General features: G+C 46.8%; 1 protein-coding gene across 1 annotated transcript in view; it reads left to right on the forward strand.

Moving 5' to 3' along the window:
* Positions 1 to 19,925, forward strand: part of CASQ2 (calsequestrin 2) — a 50,898-nt gene extending 30,973 nt beyond the window's left edge. Inside the window, exons 7-11 of the mRNA XM_032799923.2 lie at positions 3,647 to 3,692; positions 7,085 to 7,139; positions 8,497 to 8,597; positions 8,969 to 9,043; positions 16,276 to 19,925. Coding sequence (XP_032655814.1) covers positions 3,647 to 3,692; positions 7,085 to 7,139; positions 8,497 to 8,597; positions 8,969 to 9,043; positions 16,276 to 16,452 — 454 coding nt within the window. The 3' untranslated portion in view covers positions 16,453 to 19,925. The remainder of the gene's footprint in view (positions 1 to 3,646; positions 3,693 to 7,084; positions 7,140 to 8,496; positions 8,598 to 8,968; positions 9,044 to 16,275) is intronic.
* Positions 19,926 to 27,296: the final 7,371 nt, after the last annotated feature.

The raw sequence follows: 27,296 nt of genomic DNA on the forward strand, positions 1-27,296 counted from the left end.
TTTCCACTCACGTCAATGCAAATTGTGGATGCTCCAAACCAGCTTTATATTTGACTAGGAATAAAAAAAAAAAACTGGTAGCCTAAGATTCTGGACATGACTAATGAGGTTATTCACATCTCGGGGGTTAAATCTATGTATGCACCTGGGCAAGGTGAATATGCACCTTTAAAAATAAAGTACAATGGAGTTCAGACAGGGCATCACCCTGCACATATAAATTGCTTTTCCCAGTAGTTATACATATCCAAATTAATCCAATAGGATATCAAGGATCAAGAAAACGTGGTCACCAATGTCTCATGGGTCGTAAATGGGATTAGACTGGTGATTTTTGCTCACGCACATGTGGTTAAACTCATTGTGAGGTTTAGAGTCAGGAGGGAATTTCCTCTGGATCCTTGGGCAAAGAACTCAGGAATGGTTTCACTTTCTTCTGGAATGTTGAGGGGAGCTCCTGTCCATCAAGTAGGCTCATCCCCGTCATCAGTATCCTGCTTTTCTTGGACTGATGTGGGAAGCTTTGACCTCAGCTCTTCCTGTCTTTTTCAACACATTCTTTCCATCAAACAGCAGGAACAGGAGGCTGATTAAACACCCAGCCAAACGCCAGGCCCTGAGGTTCTCCATCTGCTGTTAACCATCAGCAATGAAAAGGCAAAGGAAAATCTCTGAGCTTCACAGATTGCAAGATGATACGGAGGTTTGGTGGGAGACAGGGGATGACTGACGCCATCTGCACCCAGGTTGGGAGGGGTGGTGGAGTAAAAAGGGTTTAATGAAATCATATATCTGTGAAAATCCAGCCCATCAAGAGCTTATTGTGTCATGAGGAAAACCTTCAGGTCCTAGTGACATGTTCCTGACAGCTCATTTTGAGCCCCTTACAACAGACAAGCTCTTCCTGTCCTGCTTCTGGACCTGGGCCATACAGTTACATAAGCCAAAACCGGGAGGTGCATTTAGCTGGAAATGGAAATGACCAGGTCTGTATGGAACATGAGGTTAAGTCAGCAGTTGAGCTTTTTAGACAACTGATGAGGAGTCTAAACAGATGGAGTACAACCCCCTCCCAGCTGAAGATTCATTTCTAACTCCTTCCAGCTTGCCATCTCTCATCCCCTCAGAAGTACCCTAACCTGGCCTCTTCTCCTTTTTGCTGGTTCCCTGCATCTCCCAGCTACTGCCTCCCGTATGTTCCTGCCATTTCCCTGCTCAACTCCTATGCATGTCTCCTTCTATCCAAGCCACCTGCCATTCACTCATTTCTCAGTGGTCAAGTCAGCAACAAGCAACAGAGAGGCAGGTTGCACAGAGCTCAGAAAGGGAGTGTGGCAATGGATAGATGGGTCATATGTGAGGACAGCATATTTATGCAGAAAGAACATGTTGCACTGTTGCCTCCTACCTGACATCTACAGGTCCCTCAGACATTTTGTTGTCTGGAGTTCTCCACTCGGGAACTAGCCAGGTCCTGGAAACACTGTTTTGTATTGGTGCCACGGCATTGTAGAAAGCTGTCAAATGTACAGAAGCAACCACTCCCTTTCATGTGCTATAATGACTCTTCAAGGGCTTTCCTCCACCTCGCAGCACATTTTCACTAGGTACACGCTCCACCCTGTGGTGAAGAGTTGGTGAATCACAACTTCGCCATCACCCCAGAGCATGCTGCTGTGATTCCACCCCAGCAGTGAGAGAAAGGAGAAAGTGGACTAGGAAACAGGGATATGGAGGTTCAAATCCAAAAGAAGAGCGGGAAAGGAGTAGCAGAGAGAGTCTGTAGTGAATCCATGTGCTGCAGGCAACAGGCATATTTAGATGTCTTCAAGTCTCCAGGGCCTGATGAAATGCATCCTAGAATGCTCAAAGAGCTGACTGAGGAGGTATCTGAGCCATTAGCAATTATCTTTGAAAAGTTATGGAAGACAAGAGAGATTCCAAAGGATTGAAAAACGGCAAATATAGTACCCATCTATAAAAAGGGAAATAAGGACAATCTGAGGAATTACAGACCAGTCAGTACCATCCTGGAAAGATAGTGGAGCAAATAATTCAGCAATCAATTTGCAAACACCTACAAGATAATAAGGTAATAAATAACTGTCAGCATGGATTTGTCAAGAACAAATCATGTTATCATAAACAGATAAGAAAAGTTAAAAGTACAGAAGTACTTTATATCTCTTTAGCTATAAAGGGTTAACAAGTTCAGTAAGCCTGGCTGTCACTTGACCAGAGGACCAATCAGGAGACAGGATACTTTCAAATCTTGAGGGAGGGAAGTTTCTGCTGTTAGAATTTGGTTGTTGTTCACTCTGGGGGCTTAGAGGGACCAGACATGCAACCAAGTTTCTCTCCCATTTCCCTGATACAGGCTCTTATAGGTTCAAAATAGTGAGTACTAGATAGATAAAGCGAGTTAGGCTTATGTTTGTTTTCTTTATTTGCAAATGTGCATTTGGCTGGAAGGAGTTTAATTGTGTATTTGGCTGAAAAGGAGTTCAAATTTGTATTTTTGCTGAAAGGATTTTAATTGTATTTGAATACTTAGGCTGGGAGTATTCCCAGTGTCTATAGCTAAAAAACCTGTACCTAATCCATTTTAAATTTACAAAGATAATTTTTACTGTTTTTCTCTCTTTAATTAAAAGTTTCTTGTTTAAGAACCTGATTGTTTTTTTTATTCTGGTGAAGACCCCAGGAGACGGAACTGGATTCACCAGTGGAATTGGTGGGCAGAATAGGTAGGGAAGGGGGAGAGAGGCTAATTTCTCTCTGTGTAGGATTACTTCTCTCTCAGGAAGAGTCTGGGAGCGGGGAGAGAGAGAGGGGGACAGTGCATTTTTCCTCTCTGTTTTGTGATTCAAGGAGTTTGAATCACAGTGATCTTCCAGGGTAACCCAGGGAGGGGAAGCCTGGGAGAGGCAACGGTGGGGGAAAGGGTTTACTTTCCTTGTGGTAAGATCCAGGAGATCTGGGTCTTGGGGGTCCCCAGGCAAGGTTTTGGGGGGACCAGAGTGTACCAGGCACTGGAATTCCTGGTTGGTGGCAGCGCTACAGGTTCTCAGCTGGTAATCAGGCTTAGAGGAATTCATGCTGGTACCCCATCTTTTGGACGCTAAGGTTCAGAGTGGGGAATTGTACCATGACACATGTCAAACCACAATTTGAGGATTTCAATAACTCAGACACAGGTTAGGGGTTTGTTACAGGAGTGGGTGGGTGAGATTCTGTGGCCTGCATTGTGGAGGAGGTCAGACTAGACGATTATAATGGTCCCTTCTGACCTTAAAGTCTATGAGGCTATGAGTAATAGCTTTCTTCAACAGAGTAACAAGCCTTGTGGATAAGGGGAAGCAGTAGATGTGGTATAGCTTGATTTAAGTAAGGATTTTTAGTCTGTCTTGCATGCCCTTCTCATAAACAAACTAGGGAAATACAACCTAGATGGAGATACTACAAGGCGGGTGCATAACTGCTTGGAAAACCATTCCCAGAGAGTAGTTATCAGTGTTTCACAATCATGATGGAAGGGCATAACGAGTGGGGTCACGCAGGGATCAGTTCTGGCTCCAGGTCTGTTCAATGTCTTCATCAGTGATTTAAACAATCGCATAAGAGAAGGTACTTTTCTTCTTTTCAGAGCCACCTTAAGGAAGCTGCGTCCAGAAGACATGTTTGAGACCTGGGTAAGCATGCAAGAGAGAGAAGCCTTTAGTCCCCTGAAATCTTTGAATAAGAAACAAATCTGCTCTGGCTCGTGAATTGCTACAAAATAGCTCCAAGATGTGATGATTAGACAGCAGCATTATCCCCCAAAGCCTCTGCAGCTTTACGAGCACATTCAGTGATTATGCAGCAGGGAAAGCTTCATCCATAGCTTCCAGTGTACAGTTAAATCACATGCTTAAGTGTTTGCTGTTTGGAGGTAAACTGCTGAATCAAGGCCAGAATCAGGAATAATGGTGTTGAATGCACAGTGCTGAGGAAAATCAAAACATAATAACTATAACAATTCATCTCCTCTCGTAAACTGGTCAAATGGCACTCTGGGTCAAGATTTAAAGAAGCAATTTCCCAGCACCTTAAATAATTGCTTCTTGGAACAGCTGGGTCTAGAGTACAGAAGAGGAGAAGATATTTTCAGTTCAGTGTTAAGTATCCACTCTAGCTGGTTCAAGATGGAACTCTTATTGAGCCTATAATAGTGACTACAATATACTCATATTCAACATCCTTGGGTAAGGAATCATCCATTCACCTGTAGTGTTCACAGGGTTAATTAGATAGATCAGCCATGTAGTATTGTTTCCGGATGACTTATGGAACTTACACAGCATGAATTGTGAATGTTACAATAGATATCCAATTTGAAATTTAGGCTGGGATTGTTAGGTTAGTCACATGAGTTACAGAACAAATTGTACATTGATTGTAGGAGCCACAGTTTGAATGAACTACAGTTAAAAGATTCTGAAGAAATTCACCAGAAATTTGAATTGTAAGAACATAGGCAAGAATTCCGTGTTCTGTGAACGGGGAAAGTGATAACATTCATAGAATGAGTTATTTGCTGCAAATGACTCAGCTCTAATAGACATGGGTGTGACATTAAAAGCCATTCAGGAGCTCCAATTGGGTCCAACATTCTGACAAATTCACTTCAATATTATTCATTCATTGTGTTGCCACTCATGGTGCTTTACAGACATTGAAGAAGATACAATTATTTCTCCAAAGAGCTCAGGACCAACATTTTCAACAGCGTCTGCTTGGCTGCCCAATTTGAGACACCTTGGGCCTGATTTTCAAAAGAATTGATTGCAGGATTAGTCCTTGGGACAATAAAGAAAGAAATGATGCAACAAAACCTTGAAGACTGAGTCTTTTAGTCTTTATGTCTTGTTGGACTCAGGGTTTTCTTTTATTTTTTAAATATTGTTTTGATATATTGGGTTAAATCCTGGCTCCAGTGATGTTAATGGTCATTTTGTTTTACCATTGACTTCAATGGGACCAGGATTTCACTCATAGTGATTTTGATTTAATATTAAATATGTCATAATATAGTCTTGAAAAAAGCATGGATTATCAGTGCTTGAAAGTTTGCTAATAACCACAGGGTTTTGATCCATTAAGAGAAGGAGATTTTTACACACAAGAGATCAGGGGCTAGATTCTGATCTCAGTTACCCAGGTGTAAATTCAGAATAGTTGCAGTGACATCACTGGAATTACTCCAGGTTTACACAAGTGCAGCTGAGATCAGAATCTGGCTCCATTTGTTGAAGGAGATGAAGCTTTTTTTTTTAGTCTGTTGTGCAATGATCTTGCTGGCAAATGTAAAGGAAAAACAAAACTTGCAGGCTACAAAATCTGTTTGTGGTCCAATTTCTGTAGCAAATCTGCCCTAAGTGTCCCTGTGAAAACGGGTTTCCATAAAGAAGCTATGACAGGCCCAACACCCGCTCTTGTTTTTAAAGATAATGTTTTCCACTTAATCTTTTAGCTTGTTTTATTTTGTTGTTGTTGTTGTGTTTAGTTTTTGACAGTGGTTTTGTCACCTCTGGGCTCAAAGGGGAAAAGAAATTAGCATTTAGATAGGAATTTTTTCTTACATTAAAATCAATTGAAATGGAAACTGAGATCAGCAGAGGATGAACAAACTGAGGCTTTATCATGGGATAATTCCAAGATGACTTTCATAGCAGGTGCTCAAAAAACAGTCTGGCTGATACACTGACTTTTGCCAATGTCATTAGCTAAGCCCTACCTGCACCCCTACAACTTTCATGGAGCAAATCACACAAGCCCCTCACATCAGCCTCATCTAAGTCTGTCAGATCTCACAAAGATACTCATCTGAGCCCCCTCATCCCCCGTCTAAGCCCCCCCCCCTCACCCGCCTCATCTGAGCCCCACCCCTCTCACCCACCCCGTCTGAGCCCCTCACCTCTGACCCGCCCCATCTGATCCCCTCATTGCTCATCCACCCCATCTGAGCCCACTCTCCTCTCACCTGCCCTATCTGATCCCCTGCCCTCACACTCACCCCATCTGAGCCCCTTCCCCTCTCACCTACCCCATCTGATCCCCTCACCTCTCACCCGCCCCGTCTGACTCCCTCCTCTCTCACCTGCCCGGTCTGAGACCCCTCCCTTCTCATTCATCCCATCTGATCCCCCTCTTCTCTCACCCATCCCATCTAATCCCTGTCACCTCTCACCCCCTCCATCTGAGCCCCCTCCCCTCTCACCCATCCCATCTGAACCCCTCCCCTCTCACCCACCATGTCTGATCCTCCTCACCTCTCACCCGCCCCATTTGATCCTCTCACTACTCACAGTGACGCCCCTCCAAAACCTCGTGCTATTTACCCCTTACAGAGACTCATTTGAACCTCTTCATTGCTCCCATTATCGGAGGAGGAGGGACACCAGCTGATGCTATTGGCATCACTCACCAGCCCAGAAGGGGCATGTCTGTGGGGGGTGGGGCATGGCCATGGCCCTGCTCACTGAGCACTGGCAAGAGGGAAGCATTTTGAATAATTCAGGCTCCAGCTGGTTTAGAAAGACCCTGTACTCAGCTGGCTCTCTACAACACCCCATGGGGCACTAGGCCTTCTACAGGAACAATGCCTCTCCACCACTGCCAGGTCTGCAGAAGCATCCTTATCCCTCTTAGCAACTACGTCCAAGCCTTGCAAAGTGCTCTCTTCCTCCTCCTCCTCTCCCCGCTTCCAACCCTATCGCTTGGCGTGGTGGCCTCCTCCTCATCTTTCACAGCAGATCCCATCCATTGCTGTGCCTTACTCCACAGCAACCCCAGCCAAACTGTTCTTTGTGGTACCTATCACCTCCACATCTCCACCCCACCTAAGCCCCACCCTCTAATGTCACGTCATGACTCAGTCTCAGCTGCTCTTAATAGTGCCCCTCTCTTCCTCATCCAGATACTTCTCATGGCACCCCATTTTTCCTCATCTCCAACACCAACCCACTCTCGAGCTGCCCCTCCAGCTCTCAATGCTCTCTTCTCCTCTCTCCTGACCAGTCAGTAACAGCTTTCTTGTTCACAGGAGGATGACTTGGATGGAATCCACATTGTGGCCTTCGCTGAAGAAGATGACCCGGGTAGGAAGCCCTTCCCCACTCCCAATAACTCCTGTCTCTCCCCACACCTAGCTGGAACTCTATTGTACCTAGGATCAGCTTTGACTTGAATTAGGGTCGCCTGGCATTACCCTCACACATAGGCCTTCTTCTCAGCCCGAAGGAGTTACACCTTCTCACTCCTTCTTGCTAGTTGCTTTTCCTGCAAGAATCCTCCCTCCCAGCCCCACAGTGTGTGAGTTACACCATCTTACACTCTGTTAAACTGACTCCACACCTTAGAGCCACCTTCTCCCCCTCCCAATCCCCTACCAATCCCCATCCCTGCACTGAGCACCCGAGGATCTGTGCTGATTCTAAAGCAAAGTCTCTCTCCCCTTCACAAGTGCAGCCACAAGGAAGCGTCACCCAGAAGGAAGGTGTGTCTGTTGCTTTGCAGTTTAGTTACCATACCTTACCTGACATAAGAAAGTTTCCAAAGCAAATGCAGTCTGGCAGTTGGCAAGCCTGTCAGACCAGTTCAGCAGGGCCTGCCTCCATCGAGCAGTGAGACCTCCATACACAAACTAGGAAAAGGGAGACAGAGATCTGGAGTCAGGATGCTTGTGTGAACTTTTAGCCAGTGAATAAGAATAGCTTCAGCAACTACGCCAAGGATTGCAAGGATTATCAATCCTCATGCTCCAGGGCTTAAATTGGTCACCAGCTGGAATCAGGAAGAAATTTACCCCTTTCTCTGGTCAATGTGGCACAGACAAGTGATTCATGAGGGGCTTGCATATTCCTCAGAAGCTTTTGCCTCTGGCAGTTGTTGGAGATAAAATAATATTCTGCATGAACTATTAGTTAGTTTCAGATGGCAGTTCCAAGAGTCCTACTGCACAATATGAGTGAGCAGAGAACAGGATTCAGGACCGTTAGGTTTTTGTCCCAATTCTGCCATGGACTTGTTGTGTGATCTTGGGTGAAGCACTTAGGATGAGATTTTCAAAAGTGCCTTAGTGATCTAGGAGCACAAGTCAATGGAATTTGTGGTCCTAAATCACTCAGGCATTAGTGAAAATCCCACCCTTCACTCACTCTGTGCCTCAGTTTCCCCATCTGTAAAATGGGGTAATGCAAATGCCTCCACTTCACAAAGGGATTACGAGGCTTAATTGATATTTAATTCATTTTGATATGCTTGGAGGAAGGCTACTAGAGAAGTGTAAAGCATTGTCATGTAGCAGCCACCATCATAAGGAACAGAGGTTAGTTAGAAACTTTAAATAAAAAGGAGCTTTGTATGCCCTCTTTAGCCTGGACATTGCAACAAAACAAGGAGCGTGTATCAGGGTGCTTATTTGAGAGACTAGGAGGTTCACGTATATCATTTCAGATGGCTTTGAGTTCCTGGAGATTCTGAAGCAAGTTGCCAAGGAGAACACTGACAATCCTGACCTAAGCATTGTGTGGATTGATCCTGATGACTTTCCTCTGGTGAGTGACAGAGGATCATTTCCTTCCTTGGCTGGTGTGTGTGTATAGGAAGAGAAGAGAAAATGTGAGAGAAGCTGAGACATAACATGGCAAACTGGGAACTAACCAGCCAGGATACACCTCCCAGTCAAATCTGCATGACAGTGCTGGAGAAGAAATAGATCTGGTGTTTCCACCATTAGATGGATGCTTTTGGGACAGCTCACTGGTTAGCACTTTACACTGCCACACAAGACAGCCCATCTCTGACTTCCAGGACCAGACTGATCACCGGATGGTTTGTTCTTCAATAGCCAGCTGGCTGTATTCATATGAAGTGGTTGTTTAAACACCTTTGTCTTAGCTTCCTTTTTTCCCCTCCATTGCTGCAGCTCATCACCTATTGGGAGAAGATCTTCAAGATTGACCTATTCAAGCCACAGATCGGGGTGGTAAATGTCACAGATGTGAGTATGACAAACAGAGCAAATTCAGTAAGAACCTGAGATGCTAAGAAGGACAAGACTTAGGACAAAATCCTGGCCCTGATGAGGTCAATAGAAGTTTTGCTGTTGCCATCAGTGGGACCAGAATTTCGCCCCTGGTGAGCAGAACAAATGTTAAGTCACAACATTTCTCTTTAGATCTGGATTTTCAACACTTCAAAGTGCAGGAATGTTCAGATCCAGTTTCAGTTTGGGCCCAGTTCTACTACTGAGTCACTTGTAGGCTACCTCTGGCCAATGCGCAGTTGTTCCCCACAGACTGTTCCCCAGTGTTTTATCCAGTTTAATTTTAAATGACTCGTACAATGAGGTTTTCATCACTTCCCCTGGGGTCTTCCCTAGTCAGTCACTCACAGTGGGGTCTTATTTGCATGGAATTCTATAGGTCTCAGCAGAGAAACAGAGCAGCAAAAGATAGCACAGGGACTGAAAGAAGGAAGAGGGTAGTTGCATGGTAAAACCAGAAGGGCACAGTTTGACTGTGTGAGGAAAGACAGTCACTAACAAATGGTGAGCCACTGCACAGATTAAAAATAGAGTAAGAAACCAGAAGGATGCAATATAAATTGGCAATGGTGGGAACTTCATGGAAAGAATATTGAATATCAGGGCTTCCTCTAGGCTTCCAGCCCACTGTGAGACCATTGTGTTCAGTGGCACTAGGGAGAATTTGATCACAGGCGTAGCATAGTGTCAGTGGATGTTTATCAGTCTTCACAACCGTGAAGCAGATGAGGGTGAACTCACGTATTTAGACCACAGCACTGGGTTTAATGCAGAGGGAGCAAAACTGGTCCATAAGCAGGTGCCATTCTTACATAGGCACCTGTCTGACAATAACCACACTATCATAGTCTCTCTGATTTCTTTTAATGGAATTTAATTAAGCCTTACTTTCCCCCAGGCCTTACGCAAACTATGAGTGTAGACGTTCCTCACCAACTGCACGCCCCCTGTAGTCTAAAACCGAAGGCCCTTTTCTAGCCACAACACTGCTCGATCACAAAACCACTGAGAGCTCCTGCATGGCTCAAGCTGCAATGGGGCAGGGGAGGAAGAAAGACATAATTCTTCTCATTGCCTAGGGTAGGGAAGCCCTTGTCATACCTGTTCAACAGGTATATCCAATACTTTCCACCATGCAGCCATCCCAGCACAGAAGAGACACAGCCATGGCTTCACCCTGCCCAGAAACAAAGCTGGGCCTCTACTGCTGCCAGCAGCACTGACCAGCCATCCTCGCTTCATGGTCCCTAGTGACGAGAGCTACAGCGAGCCTAGCCCTGGGGAGGGTGCACTAGACCAGAGGAGTGAGGGAGGTTCCCTGAATCCCTCCCCACCCAGGCACACGATCTGGAGAGTATAATTCAGCTCTTACTCTGTTTCACGTGCATGCACAGTAAAACAAAAGCTAAGCAGCCCCGTCCTATCACACTTCACAAACACATGGAATTTTCCTCCCTGGTTGGCAACTGTTCCTAAGTCGTGCCATTGTGTTGCCATGGAGAGTGCAAATCAACTCAAAACATACTCATGTAACCAGCGCAGTTGCTGAGAGGTGCTGAGTCCTACTTTGCATTGGAGTCCAGGGTGTTCAGCACATCCCAGGATCAGGCCCTGGGTGACTCAGACTTTGCCATTGTGCTACCTGCCTGGGCTTTATGAGCAGTAAATCTTGCCATTAAAAAGCTATTATTTCCATTGTGTTGTACCAGGCCTGTGTGGGACTAATGTCAGGTTGCAAACTCCCTGTGTATGTACTGACAGTCAGGTGAGGGACCCAGTCCTGCTTCCGAGCAACAACTAACCATGAGGAACCGTCAGGAAAATAAAATGCACATAACTTGCCAAATGGCAAGACAATGGAGAAAAAAAGTTTTTTTTCCTCATTCTGACAGAAATGTCCAGATTATCCGAGAACATCTGAGACATACTCCAGATTTACAGGCTTCTTTTCAGGGCTGGATTCTGTGAAATGTGACCTTTTATAACCATAAAAAGGAACTGGCTGGAAACACACCAGCTTGGGAATCAGAAGCCCTTCACCTATGTAAATACTCATAACATGGTGTCTGGGTTTAACGACCCTTTTTGTGTTTGAAATTTTGTTAATAAAAAATCAGAATGTTAATTGGAGCTCAGAGGAGAGTCGAGAGAGACTTCAATGGGCTATGACCATTTATACCAGCTAAGGGTCCAACCCTTGGGGTCTGTTCCTGGCTCTGCCACCTACTTCCTCTGTGACCTTGAGCAAATCTGTTCACCCTTCAGTTTCCTCTTCTCTACAACAGGGATAATGAAACCCATGTGTACTGGAGGGATACTACAAGATTTCCTTTGCTCCTATGTGACAAGTGCTGTGAGATCTGTGGATGGATGATGCTATAGAAGGCCAAACCAGTAGTATTATTAAGTAACTGCAGGCCTGCTCCTGCTCCTGCTCCTACTGGAGTCAGTGGAAAAGTTGGAAATGTAGAAAAACAGCAAAGTTTGGGTCAGAAGTTATCAAGCAGCTACACCGTTTACCAGATGTGGCTGATTTACTATTATGATTATTTATATTGTTACCCCTTCAGACCCAAGTGGCTAAACAAAGTTTGAAGGCCTGTGTGTGTTCCATATGGAAGTAGAAATTGGTGATGGGTGCTGATGTTTTCTTTGGCGCAGCCTTGTTTATTTACAAAGAATGGACAAAGTCCTGTTTCTCAGAACACAGGAGGAATCACATAGCAGTAGACAGTTTCTTTGTTCGCTGTTCCAAGCCTGCCTTTCCAGCCAGAACTCTGTGTCCAAAAAGCTTTTCTCTTAGATTTCTTTCAGGGCCACATTACTGTGCTTTCAGGCAGTGTCTGCTTGACTTTCTCACTTCGGTCTTGCTTCTGTCTCTCTCTTTTGTTGTTGTCTCTAGGCTTGTGTTCATTTTGTACCTACCCACCCACCCTCACAGAGGCCTGGCCTACACTAGGGATTTATATTGCTATAGCTACATTTCTTGGGGTTGTGAAAAATCCACATCCCCGAAAGACGCAGCTAAACTGACCTAACCCCCAGTGTAGACAGTGCTAGGTCAACAGAACACGTTTTCTGTCAGGGAGGTGGGTTACCTCCGTGGACAGGGGAATCCCTCCTGTCAGCATACGTTGTGTCTACATTGAAACGCTGCAGCAGTGCTGCTGAAGCATTTTAAGTGTAGACTCGCTCACACACATGCACAAACAATCCCTTATGGAGCTCTCCACCCACAAAATCCAAATTGCTGACTGGGCTTGCGTACCCCTTTGTCTTAGATGGGGCTGTGTATCTGTCTCTGAGCTACCTTAAATGAGGGGTGGAGGTCACAACAGTTTAGATGAGGTTTAATCCAAGCCATTTACCAATATTAAAGCAGTGGATAGAGGCCCTGATCAGAAACTGGGGCTGTGTTTTGCTAGGCCCTGTACGTACACATATTAAGGGACAGACCCTGCCCTGAAGAGCTTACAGACTAAGGGCTTGTCTATTCTTAGAGCACCACAGTGGCCCCACTGTGCTGCTGTAGCTTTGCCGCTGTAGTGCTTCAGCATAGACAAGTGTGAGTAGACACCCCTGACTGATGTAGTTAAACCAACCTAATTTTCTACTGTGGACCAGGCCTAAATAAACAAGACAGGGGAAGGAAGGAAACCAGAAGCATGGAGAGATGAAATGTCTTACATAAGATTGCCCACTTGGTCACGTAGGAATAGAACCCAGTACCCTGGTCCAGCGCCCTGGATACTAGACCCAGATGTGTCCTGTTAATGAATTTGCAGCAGTTGTTTGCCTTTTAAGTAATTTTTAAGTTATATTAAATAGACACCAAAGGAAATTTATGGGAGTAGACCCATTGGTATCAAGAACATGACATGTAATGAGATATTGGTCATGAATGCTGGTTATCCATTGGAACATATTTACTATCCAGAGGTTATGGAGACATAGGCACTGACTCCATGGGCACGCCAGGGCTGGAGCACCCACAGGGAAAAATTAGTGGGTGCTCTGCACCCACTGGCAGCCAAGCTCCCCTGTCACCCGCCCCACCTCCTCCTCTCCTGAGCGCGCCATGTCCCCACTCCTCTGCCTACCTCCCAGAACTTCCTGCCTGGCTGCCATCAAACAGCTGTTTGGTGGCGTGCTGAGGGAGGGAGGAGCAGAAATGTGGCATGCTCAAGAGAAGAGGCAGGGCTGCCCAGAGGATTCAGGGGGCCTGGGGCAAAGCAGGGGAGTGGACATAAAAAAAAGGCACCACCTGCTGCGGCGCCTGTACTCACAACGGCGATGGGTCCTTCACTCGCTCCGCATCTTTGGCAACACTGAAGGACTTGCTGCCGAAGTATTGCCAAAGACCCCAAAGCGAGTGAAGGGCCTGCCACCAAAGTGCCGCCAAAGACCCAGACCGCCACCACCTCTAGCCAGGGAAGGGATTCTCGGCCAGGACTCGCAGGGCCCCTGCTGGGCCCAGGGCAAATTGCCCCATTTGCCCTCCCCTCTGGGCAGCCCTGAGAAGAGGCGGGGCCAGGGCAGGGATTTGGGGAAGGAGTTGACATAGGGGCAGGGAGGGGGTAGAGTTGGGGCGGGGACTTTGGGGAGGGGTTGGATGGGAGCAGGGAAGGGGTGGGAAAAGGCAGGGCAGGGGTGGGGCCTCATGGAAGAGGTGGAGTGGGGGCAGAGCCGGGGGCAGAAGAAGGAGGTCGAGCACCCAGGGAAAAGCAGGAAAGTCGGTGCCTATGTCTCTAGAAATCTTGCAGAAGAGGTGAATCCCATAATTTGACCATAGCTTTGCTACAGTTTTCTTTGTAAACAGGCTAGATTGTTGACCATAGGGTTTATAAGAGTTTTAGTTCATTCTCCTAACTATGTTTTCCATTTATCTAGAAGTTTTAAGGAAGGTGCATTTTGGTGTGGTATAAGAAAGAAAAATGTTAGGCCTCATTCAGCACTGCAATGCTCCAGTTTGACAGTGATGTAAATCCACTGAAATCTCCTGAGATGCACTGATATAAAATGGAGTAACACAGTGGTGAATCAGTCTCAGTGAATACAAAGAAACATTTCCATTGACTTCAGAGCAAGAGTGAAAGTAACTCACGGGACTTACCGGTATGGCCGGAGTCCAGGGGTGGGGGGTTGGCTCATCCAGAAGAGGCAGGGCCTCAAGATTTAAAGGCCCTGGGGCACCAGCTGTGGCTGGGAGTGCCAGGGCATTAAATCACCCAGGGGGCTCCCAGCTGCAGAGATGGCTGGTAGCCCCCGGAGCGAACTAAAGGGCCTGAGGCTCCAGCCACCATGGAACTCCGGGCCCTGTAAATGCCGGCCCCAGCTCGGCCGCCGGAGCTGCAGGCCGGGATTTAAAGGAATCAGGACTCCCCGCAGATCCCTTTAAATCCCTGCTGTGAAGTCGATGCAGTCCAGCACGGTGTACTGGCTCTTGCTGGTACACCATACCAGACTGGACTGGCTTACTTTCATCTCTGCTTGAGAGGGAGTAGCCCCTCTCTTCCCATCACTTCTCTAGAAATCCGCCAATAAAAATACCATTCCGTTCCAGGGTCCCACTGCCTGTTCTCACTGTGGCGGTGTGGAAGTCCTGCCACTGTGCATTGCAGTATACTGCAGCTATATTTTCCACGCAAGCGCTGAGTCGGATTCAGCCATCTTTACTCACAGGAGTCACCCTCATTCACCCAAACAGTGCCACTGAATTCAATGGGACAACTCGCAGGGCATCAGACTCAAGCTCTGTGTCTCTTTTGATAGCTTCCTGTTTGATAGAGGAAATACTTGGAGATCTAAGCCCTCCCTAGAGGTGGAAATGTGACCAGACATTTTATGAACACATACATCAGGACCCCAAGCAAATTAGGTCCCTCAGGCAAGGAAAGACTTTGCTTTGGAGATTTCATTGCTCCAGTGCCTTTCAAAGCATGAACGAACAGTGTCATTATCTCAGCTTTACAGCTAGGGAAACTCCATGGTCATACAGGGACTAGAGCCCAGGTCACCTGAGTCCCCTTCCACTAGACCAGGCCTCCTCTCACTGCTTCACAACTTTATTTTGTACAGTGTCTTTCATACTGACAGAAATCTACAGTGGTTTTCAGCTTTAAATGATATGAACAGAGAGAGAGAGACGAGCTTAAGAGATACAGACCAGGGGGATGGGCAGTATTTTCTGCAGATTTGGAATGAACTGTGGAGTCAGTGAGGCCAAGAGGTGTTATAGGAAAAGGCTCTTCCAGATAGCAGGAGCTGATGTCACCCCAAGAGTGTCCCTCCAGACTGTGATAGGCCAGAGAGAGTGCTGGCAGGAGAAAAGTGGAAGGATCAGGGAGATGAGCAGAGATGACGAGGTCTGGAAAATCCAGTGGAACAAATCCATGGAGATAGTTGGAGACAAGGAGGGGAATAAGAAACTGTATTGTGAAATGGGCTAAAACCAGTGGAGCTACGTCCCTATGGACTATTGGCTAATATAATTAGCTAACTGGTCCAATAATGAGAAAAATATGATCAAAATGCATGTTATTACCTGCCCAGTTCCTAACAGTCAGTTTAAGAACACGATCAGTTCCATGCAGTACATCTATTACAATCTTTGGCCATGTCTCCACTACAGGGACTATACCATCATAACCCAGTAGTATAGGCGCAGCCTACAACAATGGACGGGCTCTTTCTGTTAGTGTAGGGGGTCTTTCTGTAATGTACCATTGCTTGTGCCATCCAAGCAACGGTAGCTAGGTCTTCTGTCACCCTCGCTGGATCTACACCGGGGCCAGGGTACAGCGGGTGGATTTGTCACAGCCTTGAGTGACGTAGCTATGCTGACCTAAATTTTAAATGCTGCCCAGGCCTTAGTAAAGCAGCACTGAGTCCCCTCATTGGAAAGGGGGGGCTAATCCTGCCAGCCCCTGCTTGACATATGAGCTAATCCCAGCACACCTAGTTAGAGAAACGAGCTAATCCTACCCAGTCCTTGGAGAGGTGAAGTAATCTTACCACCAGCCAGCTAGGGTGCCCAGACAACCAGTGTGAAAAATCGGGATGCAGGATGGGAGGTAATAGATGCCTATATAAGAAAAAGACCCAAAAATTGGGACTGTCTGGTCACCCTAAGCCAGCCGCTGGTAGGGAGGTGCTCTGATTTCTTGCTGTGTTATCTGTTTCTTCAGGCAGACAGTATTTGGATGGAAATCAGGGATGATGATGACCTGCCCACAGCTGAGGAGTTGGAAGACTGGATAGAGGATGTGCTCTCTGGGAAGATAAACACAGAAGATGATGACGACGACGATGACAATGATGACGACGATGATGACGACAATGACGACGATGATGATGATGATTAGATTTGACTCTGTACAATTTGTCTTCTAGACAGTGAGCCGTTTTCACTTGGGGCAGGTTGCTGTGCCTCCTAAATGGCTGTCCTGCCTACTTGGCCTTATGAAGACTGTTTCCAGTGGTCACAGAATACCTGTCTCCTCCTCCTTTCCCACCCCTCCTGCTCCCAACACCAAAAAACCTCTTTGGCCTGGTTTCCAGAGGTTCTGCACACCCACAGCTCTCAGTGAAATCAACAACAGCTGCAGATGCTCAGCACCGCTGAAAATCAGGCCTCACCAGTATGGACAACAAAAATCTGCAGGGAATTTCCCCTGATGTTTCTGTGAGTTACTCTTGGGTAGTAGGTAAATGGTAGGGGGCCTTTCTCCATGCTACCAAAAGGTGTGGGGAGCTAACTTCTATTTCCATGCTAATCGGCCTCTTATATTTTAAGACCTAATCTTATTGTAAGACACCAGGAAGGTCATTGAAAAATACTGCCCATCTCATTAAACAAAACATCCTTCACAGCTGCTCAGCTAAACAGCACAGCAAAGACCACAATATCCCACAAACTCTGCTTTGGGTGTCTGGTACTTCTCCACTAATGACATCATAAATGCCATGTGTTGTTTTTTTTAAAAGGATGGTAGTTAAAATCTAAATTATCCATATAATGCAAGAATATTCCCTTGGTGCAGAATTCTGCAAAACAATTGCACCCAAACCCATTAAACCTGCCTGGATTGGTGTGTCACTGCAGGCTCCAAACTCAGGCAAGGCTGGTGAAAGCGTAGAAATATGGATGGGTCAGAACGTCAGGTCTGAAAGATCCTGAGGAGTTCAGTTCAAGGTCTGAATCCAAACTCTGAGGTTCAGAACCAATGGACTGAAATTAAACACTGATTCCTGACCCCAGAGCTTTGAGATAATCCAGATCTGAACTCTGCCACTCTGATCCATCTGTCTGATGGGTGGAACCAGAGCACCATATACAAACTACCTGAATTTTGGGAAAGTTTGCATCCACATCTGAATCTGGATTTGAACTGTCTGGCTTAGGCCTATCTCTTCTTTTACGGGATCCTTAGCTGATTTATCGTTGTGCATTGAGATCATATGAAATACACAACTTGAAATTACGTACGGGGCACACCCCACCACATGTGGAAATCAAAAGAAATGTTCATTGTAATCCCCCCAAAAGCCCTCCCATTCCACATGACTGTACAACCCTAGAGTCCTCTGAACCTTATTCCTGCATTGCCTCTTTTCCAGTGAACAAACTGCCAGGTCGGGACAGGTCTGTTTAGCTTCACTAGACAAGCTTGTTGGATGAATAATTTTGGTGTGGTAACCATCAGTGAAAGGATCAAATTGTCTGGCTTTTAAGTAGTTGTGGGACTGGGTTTGAAAGTTATATTCTACATAAATGTTCACACATCCCTTAGTCCTAAGGGTGCAGCCTCTTTTGGCTGCAGACTCTAAAGGACATCACAGCATTCATCTGCAGTCATAGGGCCACTCACAATAGGGGTCAGAAACTTGATCTTGTAGAATGCAGGGCCACCCATGAGAAATCCGTACATAAACCAACCTGACATCTTTAGGGCTCATGGATTTCCCTCACCTGCAGATTTCAATTGTCCTGCTTTATTAGGTTTTAGTGCAACAGAAGGACAATCTGAGGACATTCTTACTGGTAGGAATTAATCTTCAAATTGTCTTTCCTCATTAGCTTAGTTAGGCTCTTTTTCTTCTCTCTTACTAGAGATACACAACCTTCTGATCTTGTTTACACTGGAGCAAGTCAGAAGTAACTATTGAAGTCAATTGAATTAACACTGATAGAAAGCTGGTGGAGGTGAGATGAGAATCAGGACTCATTAGGTCACTGTATTAATGTGAACTAACCCAACAAGAGCTAAGGTTTACACTCCAGAAACTGCCTCTGTCTAAGTGAACTGCAAAGTAAAATTTTATAGTGCTATCTATATTTACATATAGCTAGAAACCTGCCCTTCCCTGGTTTAAAATATGTGCGGGGGGTGGGTGCGGATTTTCTATGTATTTACATTTGGAACATCAAGTGCTCACTTCCCTTTCTGTTCTAGAGGACTTGGTGAGATCTTTGGAGGATTTGAAGGATGATGTCACTCTAGGCTGTACTGTGAGCTGTCTCCTGCTTTCTTACTGCTTCCTGGAAAGGGGGTGCTAACTCTTAACCCTTCTCCCATTGGTTGAGGTGAGGAGGAGTCACAGCTCTGTCTACAACCAACAGTGATGGTCTTATAGTTCAGGCTCTCCAGAATTCTGCCCAAGATCCTCTAAGGTGACCAGATGTCCCAACTTTATAGGGACAGTCCTGATTTTGGGGTATTTTTCTTATATAGGCTCCTATTACCCCCTCATCCCCTGTCCCGATTTTTCACACTTGCTGTCTGGTCACCCTAAGATCCTCCAGCACAGAGAGGGATGTGAGGACCCGGGACGCCTCGTGTAAATAGCAAGTCGAATTTTTATTTAAGTGTAAGGCTATCTTTATGCATTGTAAAGTGCAGGAACGGTAAAGCCAACATTTTTCAGTCTCTCTTCTGAGTTCATCACTAAAGGGGACAGATCCTGCTTGCATCCTCATGTGGGAAGACTACTGGCTTTGCCTTCACCTTGGGGCTACACACATGAGTAAGGCAAGCAGGGTTTCACCCTTCTTGGCTAGTCAGAAGGGTTTGTAGATTACAAGGGAATAAAGACCCCGTGCATTTTTGTCCTCACCATTCCCAACACTAGCTGCAACCCCCATTATAATCCCTGTTATAAAACACATTTTAGTTATTTATATGATTTCCTGATCTGCTTCTCTCTCTTTGAAATTATGACCCGTTCTCAGGAGCTGTTTGGATGACATCAGCTATGCTGAGCAGTTCTTCAATTGGCCTGAACTGGCTCCTGGAAGGATAATTCCAACATGAGTAGACACTGAAACAGACACAGATTTGTAATCTGAAAGTATAATTAATTTATGTGAACATGAAGAAAAACAAATTAGTTATTTTATCCTTTCCTGGTCATTATCACTAATGGGATATCCCAAATGCTCACTAGCTTTCTGCATGCCTCTTTTCAGTGCCTTTTCTGCTCTAAGGACTTGGCTACATTAGGTATATTTGCATCACTAGCTATACTGGTGCAAACCTCTCCCAAAGATGCACTGTGCCAGTGTAAAATGGTGTGAGTTGCATTTGTGCAAGCCCCACCTACCATGTGTCTTGCACTGGTGCAGCGCTATTGGTAAGGCTACACTGATACAAAAAGGCATTTTAAAGCATCAGGCAATATTTATTCTGGGAAAAGAGGCACTTAGAACATGGATGTGTTCCATGCAGAATTGCTGGCTGGTGATGTATCCTGTGCTGTGGGGTTTCAGTGCTTCATAAATTGGACTAGAAAGCTTCTCTTTGTATTATAAAATAAAAAGTTAAATATGCAACTGTCATCCCTGTGGCCTGTGAAGTTGCTTTTGGTACTATCCTTTCTCCCTCCCCATTCTTCAAACATGGCTTTCTCCGCTTCTCTTCATCCATAGATCATCTGGGATCTTTTTAAATTTACCTCTTAGTTAAAAAGCTACCGATGTTTAATTCTCTTCAGTTTTTTGCCTTTTTAAAAAATAAGTAAAATTTTAAGGGAGGGGAGAAGGAGGCAGTTCTGGCAATGAAGAAAGCAGGAGGGAAAGCATATTCAAATACGTTTTTTCATTCATTTGGAATGTTCCAAATGCTCAGTAGTTTTCTGTCTCTTTTCAGTACCCTTTCTGCTATGATTTTACAGAATGGGGCAATATCTCTTTTGGAGAATGTTAACGTGCTCCCTGATGTGACTGATGGGATGTTGGTGTACTCCATGCTGTGATTGCTGGGATGATAGGAAGTTCTATGCTACAAGTGGCGCAGGGGCGGCTCCAGGCCCCAGCACTCCAAGTGCATGCTTGGGGCGGCATATCGTGGGGGGCGCTCTGCCGGTTGCTGGGAGGGCAGCAGGCAGGCCGCCTTTGGTGGCTTGCCTGTGGAGAGTCTGCTGGTCCGGGAGGTCCACCGGAGCCACGGGACCGGAGACTAGCAGAGCGCCCCCCGTGGCATGCCGCCGTGCTTGGAGCAGCAAAATGCCTAGAGCTGCCTCTGAAGTGGTGGGATATTGAGGCATTCTGTGCTACAGCTGGTGGCCCATAGTCTCTTGGGTCCTATGACTACTACATCTTACAACCACTTGTCAAGCATTAAACAGCTACCACTCAGCTTCGCTAATGAATAGCAATAACCATGGAAGGGTGCTCAGTGATTGGTGGGAGATGGTGCCTTTTACTTCTAGTTTGCTGGTTTGAATGCAACCCCACTCAGTCATTACAAACCGAAGGCTTCTTGGCTTACAAGAAATGAGATTCCTGGTGTTGTTCCCATTCCCAGAGCACAGAGACTCACTTCCCAAAAGCCACCACAGTTGGCACTAGTTGGCCTCTTTGTTGTCAGTCTCAGCAGAGACTGAATGAATCCTGGAGATTGAACTTCCCACCGCTCGAGTTGGTTCCTCCCTGTTAGCCTGGAGGCACCATTGTGAGGGCAGCATGATGGGGGAGGGTGTTGGCATTTAATCCATAGCTATCTGGCCCATACTCACTAGGAAAGAAAGAGGCAAATTCAGTCCTGAGGGCCGTCAATCTAGCTTCTTTCATGGGCCACTGAGTCAGTTAAAAATAAAAAGTCAATGAGTTATAAAGGGGATCTGCAAAACAATCTTTTTTAATATTGGTCTTTCTGAATGCTGGCTTTCTCACAAGATGCAACTTGTTAGCGCTCACATCTTAGCAGAGTGTCCCTTTCTCCAAAATGTTGATTAGGCATTTACATTAAACAGATGGTAATAAAAATAAATAGACATGAAGGGCCAGGCCCTGACACTCCCCCACCCCCATGGGTACTTTGTGTTCATCAACCAGTGCAAAGCAGTTACAAAACTACCTTCTTGCTACCCAAAGATAGTGGGGGACTCCCCAGGTGGCATCAGGCCAGCATGGCTGTTCCCATGCCACCCCATTCTCTGTCCCCAGACATAGGGGGAAAGGACGTGTCCACAAGGCCACCACATCTTGCCAAGCCCTGGCTGCTGCAGCAGTCTCTTAAGAGCCATTACCAGCATGTGTGGCTTAGAGAAGCCCAGAAATGACTCTAAATTGCACCTAAGGACCAGCCTGATAGTCACAGGATAGAGGAGACATAAAAGTGCTTTAAAGCCACTGTCATGTGACCCTCCCCCTCCACACCTCCTTCTGTAACTGGTGCAGAAGAGCCATTCCCAAGAAATTCCCTATATTGTTTTAAACCCTCTGACTAATAGTCACTTAAGAGCATAAGAACGGCCATACTGGGTCAGACCAATGATCCATCTAGCCCAGTATCCTGTCCTCTGACAGTGGTCAGTTCCAGGTGCTCCAGAGGGAATGAACAGAACAGGAAATCATCAAGTGATCCATCCCCTGCTGCCCACTCCCAGAGTCCCAGCTTCTGGCAAACAGAGGCTTAGGGACATCCAGAGCGTGGGGTTGCATCCTTGCCCATCCTGGCTAAGGAACTTATCTAGTTCTTTTTTGAACCCTGTTACAGTTTTGGTCTTCACTGCATCCCTGGCACGGAGTTCCACAGGCTGACTGTGTGTTGTGTGAAGAAGTTATTTCTTTTGTTTGTTTTAAACCTGCTGCCTATTAATTTCATTGGGTGATCCCTGGTTCTTGTGTTATGAGACAGAATAAATAACACTTCCTTATTTACCTTCTCCACACCAGTCATGATTTTATAGACCCATATCGTAACCCCCCTTAGTCTTCTCTTTTCCAAGTTGAACAGTCCCAGGCTTATCAATCTCTTCTCACAGGGAGACTGTTCCATGCCCTTAGTACATTTTGTTGCCCCTTTCTGTACCTTTTCCAGTTCTAATATATCTTTTTTGAAGTGGGGCAACCAGACCTACATGCAGTATTCAAGATGTAGGTATACCATGGATTTACATAGCGGCATTAGAATATTTAGTGTCTTATTATCTAGCCCTTTCCTAATGGTTCCTAACTTTCTGTTGGCTTTTTTTGACTGCTGCTGCACATTGAGCAGATGTTTTCAGAGAACTATCCATCCTCAGGCATTCAACTTTTACTCTGTCATCATCATTTCACTGGTTCTCCCATAGATACTTCTGGGCTAGGCAAGATCTGAACTGTCACTGTAGCAAACAAGCAAAAAATACCTTGAAAAACCAACATGCTGGTCAGGCCCTCTTTATCCATCAGAAAGAAGCAAAAAGGGCACAAGCCCACTGCTCTTGCTTTGGTAGTTCATCTTAGATGGCTGTAAGAGAAGGGATCGAAATGGTTGAGCGAGCCAAATGCTGGGTGATCTCAAACCATTTAAGTGACAGCTCCAAAACAAAAGGGAGAGAAACACATTGGAACACATGGTTTATCTAGTAATTTAAGACTCAGTAACCATCTGGATGTGCAGGGGGATGTCTCTGGGGATGACGGCCATGAGATTTAACTGTCCCTTCTTTAGGTCTGGATAAAGTACTCAAGACACCCTTGAGGATTTGCTTGCCAGAGCTGTGCTGCTCAGCCAGTCATGCATAATCAGGGTGCAGGGTCCTTTGCTGACTGTCCGCACACACCATGCCTAAGAAATGATTCCGTGGTTTGTTATTAAGCCTGAACTTATTTCTGGAAATAATCAATTGGACTGAAATGTATCTGATCCTGCCGCCCACTCCCACAGCCCTCTGAAATTAGGCCAGAATCACTACAATTATTTCCATCTCATGCTAGCTTTGGCTATTACTGGATGCTCGCTCCACAGCCATCCTCACACAGGAGCCTGGTTTCTTGAGGTTGTAGAAGTTGGAGAACTGGGCCAACAGGTAGCATGCGGTGGGAGAGCAGATTGCTCTCTGTGCACACAGAGCTTGGCACAGAGCTTTGCTACTCTTAATACTACAAGCAACTAGTGTTCCACTGCTGGTGCTGGGTCTGCCTGCCACCTGTCACCACTGGCATCTCTGCGGAGTGGATGTAAAACACTACCACATGGTGTAAGTGACTCAGGTTCCTTCCACCCATTTTGCACAGATTGAAATGAGGCTACAAGGTGCAAGATAGGGGAGAATCAGGCTCACTTTGCTCAGCTAGTCCCCGGGAGATGTTCAATACAAGGCTGAAGAGGTGAAGACAAGCTTTATAAAGAGCTCCAGAGCTTCCCTGCTGCTAAGAGACCTGTGTCTGAAGCCAGATTACAAGTGTCTCATGTGATGAAAGCAGAGAGCCTTCCCTAGTGTTTCAGCTTCCCTCCTGTAGCCTACCTCCATGCTTTCTTCTCTCTCTGGGCCTCACTCTTCTCTCACTCACACCAGTGTAAGTGAACAGGAAGTCAATGGACTTACACCAGGGGAAAACCAGTGTGAGAGGGAAATCAGGCTATCCCTTGCCTCCTTCCTCTTCTTTTTCCTCTCTCTCTCCATCTATCTCCCTCTCTTGCTTTCCCTCCTGAGTTCTCCCTATGCCCATTTTCTCCTGCACCTCCCTTTTCCTTTGCTCCTGCCCTCCAATATCTGCTGTCAACGTCCATTTAAGGACAGGGATGGAAACTGTCCCCACTACCTCATCTCATCTCCAGGTGATCACACTGCTGCTCACAAACCCACCGGTTCGGGAAGCACCCACAGAGCTGCTGCTGCCTCCTCCCCATCCACTTCAAGCCAGGGAACTGCATCTAAATCAAAGGTCCCCAAACTATCGGGTGTGCTGGGGCGTAAAGGAACTTTCGGGGGGGATGCATTGGGCCTGGGCCAGTCTCCACAGGGAGGCAGAGGGAGTTCCACCCAGCTCCGGCCCCATCCCCAGCCATGGCCCCAGCTCCCGGCCTTGAGCCTGGCCCCGTCCCCAGCCTTGGCACAGCTCTACACCTGGCCAGAGCCCCAGCTCTGGCTCCGCTCCTGCCCCCAGCCTTGGCCCCTGACCACAGCTTCATCACCGCTCCCGCCCCCAGACATACCCCCAGCTGCAGTCCCAGCCTCGGCCTCCTTACCCCAGTCCAAGTCCTCCCCTCCCCCTGGAGCTGCAGCCCCACTCCCAGCCCTGGCTCTGGGAGGATGGGGACAGAGGTAAGGGGAGGCATGACCCTCAAAAGTTTGGGGACCACTGCTCTAAGTGGGTCTGGGACTCATTACTCAGTCCCAGCTGAAAGCAGGGAGAGATGGCTGCTCCCAAGGAGCCAACCTGCAGAGAATAAAGCTTCCCCCTCCTTAGGGGAGCGTCCAGGGCAAACAGGACCCAGCTGTCCTTTTGTTATGGGGGACCAACACAGTGCAGGGCAGTGTCCCAGCTCACTGAGAGCTCCCTACAGCAAGGCACTTAGTGGGTTTCAGGGGCAGCTCCAGGCACCAGTGCAGCAAGCTCGTGCCTGGGGCAGCAAGCCTGGAGGGGGGGGGGGGCAGTGTGCCGGTCGGTGTGAGGGCGGCAGTCAGGCAGCCTTTGGTGGCACGCCTGCAGGAGATCTGCCGGTCCCACGGCTTCGGCGGCGGGTACGCTGAAAGCGCGGGATCAGCAGATCAACCACAGAACCGCTGTGCTTGTGGCGGCAAAAAACATAGAGCTGCCCGTGGTGGGCTTGGTTCACGCTGATCTCCCTTTGCTGTGAAATTCCATTCAGGCCGTTGAACGCACAGCCACTGTCAGGCCCCAACAGACTCCATCACAAGGGAGCTTTATTGCTCCTGTTTGCACTGCATGGGCACCCACTGAACTCCCAGAGACTAGTCCTGCCCCAGTGAGGAAAACCAGGGATGGCTTCTATGGGGAAGGATCTTTTCCTGTTGTCCCAAAGCCCTGGTCAGTTGCAAAGCAGAGTTTTTTCCCCAGATTGTTACCTGCAGTAACGAAAGATGTGACATAGCTCCAGTTTGTACTCCAGTAATGTCCTTCTCTGTGGGTAGGGTGACAAAATGAGAGGAAGAAAATATTGGGACAGATGGTGAGGGGCGGGGCGGGGTGCTGGTGGAGAAAAAAAAAGAAAAGCCGAGTGTTGCCGGCAGAGCACCCTATCTGTGGATGGCTGAACAGTGGCCAGAGAATGAATCCAAACACCACATTGCCACCTGCTCCGAGGTTTTGTTTTAAGCTTTGAATCCAAAATGTCATAGGCCTCCACCCAGTTATTTCCACAGAAACACACACAATTAGGCAGCCAAGTTACTGAGCTGCAACCAATAATCATATTAGTCAGAATTTTTTTTTAAAAAAATCTCATACAAAAATCACATTACTGACAGCACTCCAAAGCAGCAGCAAACTAGTTATGGCTACCCCCTAAATAGTTACAGAACAACAAAGTTGGTATAAATATTGGGCCTAGTATTTTCAGTACCCAACACACACACACACACACACACACACACACACACACACACACACTCACTCTCTCTCTCTCTTACTTACTTAAAGGAACTCCCACAGCGTACATCTGTACTGCTCATGCTGTTCCAACATGCTAAGCAGTTCTGTGCTGGCCATAAAATATTTTCTGAGAAAGCTGAAAGACTGTTGAGATGATTAAAGGCACTTTACCAGGAAGCCCCCTGCCCACTTTTCTCTGAGGTTACCTTTACCAGCAGTTAAAAGTGAAAATTCGTCAGAAAACAAGCATGTATCCACTTGGGAGTCAGATTATCTCCTTGTAAAAGGAAGAAAGAGGAAAAATATTAGGGCTTAAAGAGTAGCATTGTATATGTAGCAATACAACCGTCATGTCTTTGTTTTAAGTGCTCGGCACTTTTATGTTGCTACTATGGGTGGCGAGTGAATGAGCCGTTGGGGGAGGCTCACCAGAGGCCCCGTCCCTCCCAGCCAGAGCCCAGAGCACAAGCACACACCCTGTGGGCACCGGCCCCACTGTGCATCCCCAACCCCAGGCCTGGAGTGCCCCCAGCCCCAGCTCGCCGGGTGGGCAGTGCGGCTGGGGTGCCCCCCAACCCCAGCATTGGGCGGGAGGCACAGTCCCAGCACCTTCAATCCCAGTGCCAGGCTAGCACTGTGGCCCCAGCCCCGGGCCTAGCCTCTCCCAGGTTCTCTGCCATGGAAGAGCAGGAAGGAAACTGGAAGCAGGCAGGAGGTGGCCTAGAAGCAAAGTGTGAGCGGGACCACACCAGGCTGTTTGGGGAGGCACAGCCTTTCCCAGCCTATGCTGCCCACCACCTTTGGTTTCTACACTTAATTTGGTAGAGTAGGCTACACTACAAAGTTAGATCAACATAAGCTACATGCACCAACTTACTTGTGCATGTGTCTACACTTACATGTGTCTCCTACCAATGTAAGCGTCCGGTTACGGAGACACAATAACACCATTCCCTGAGTGGGATTGACCCATTGTCAATGTTCTGAGGTTGATGCAGTACGAGTGTAGACATTGTGTTACTTATGTTGACCCTAACAGTCCTCCAGCAGCTCTCTCACAATGCCCGGCACTGACCACTCTGGTCACAACTGTGAACTCCACTGCCCAGGGCTTTCTGAGAGTAATGGCATCCCTGTGGAGAGGGCTTTCTCCAGGCACACATTAGATATTGGTCCCTAATCAAGTGAGTCTACCAGGAAATGAGGTACTAGCATGAATTTCTCTAAGCTTAACTACCAGCTTAGATCTGATACGCTGCCACCAATCAGGACTTTGAGTGCCTGATAAACTCTGGTCTCCCCAAAACCTTCCCTGGGGACCCCCAAGACCCAGACCTCCTGGATCTTAATACAAGGAAAGTAAACTCTTTCCCTCACTAGTGC

The sequence above is a fragment of the Chelonoidis abingdonii genome, chromosome 1, assembly GCF_003597395.2.
Source record: "Chelonoidis abingdonii isolate Lonesome George chromosome 1, CheloAbing_2.0, whole genome shotgun sequence".
Taxonomy (NCBI): domain Eukaryota; kingdom Metazoa; phylum Chordata; order Testudines; family Testudinidae; genus Chelonoidis; species Chelonoidis abingdonii.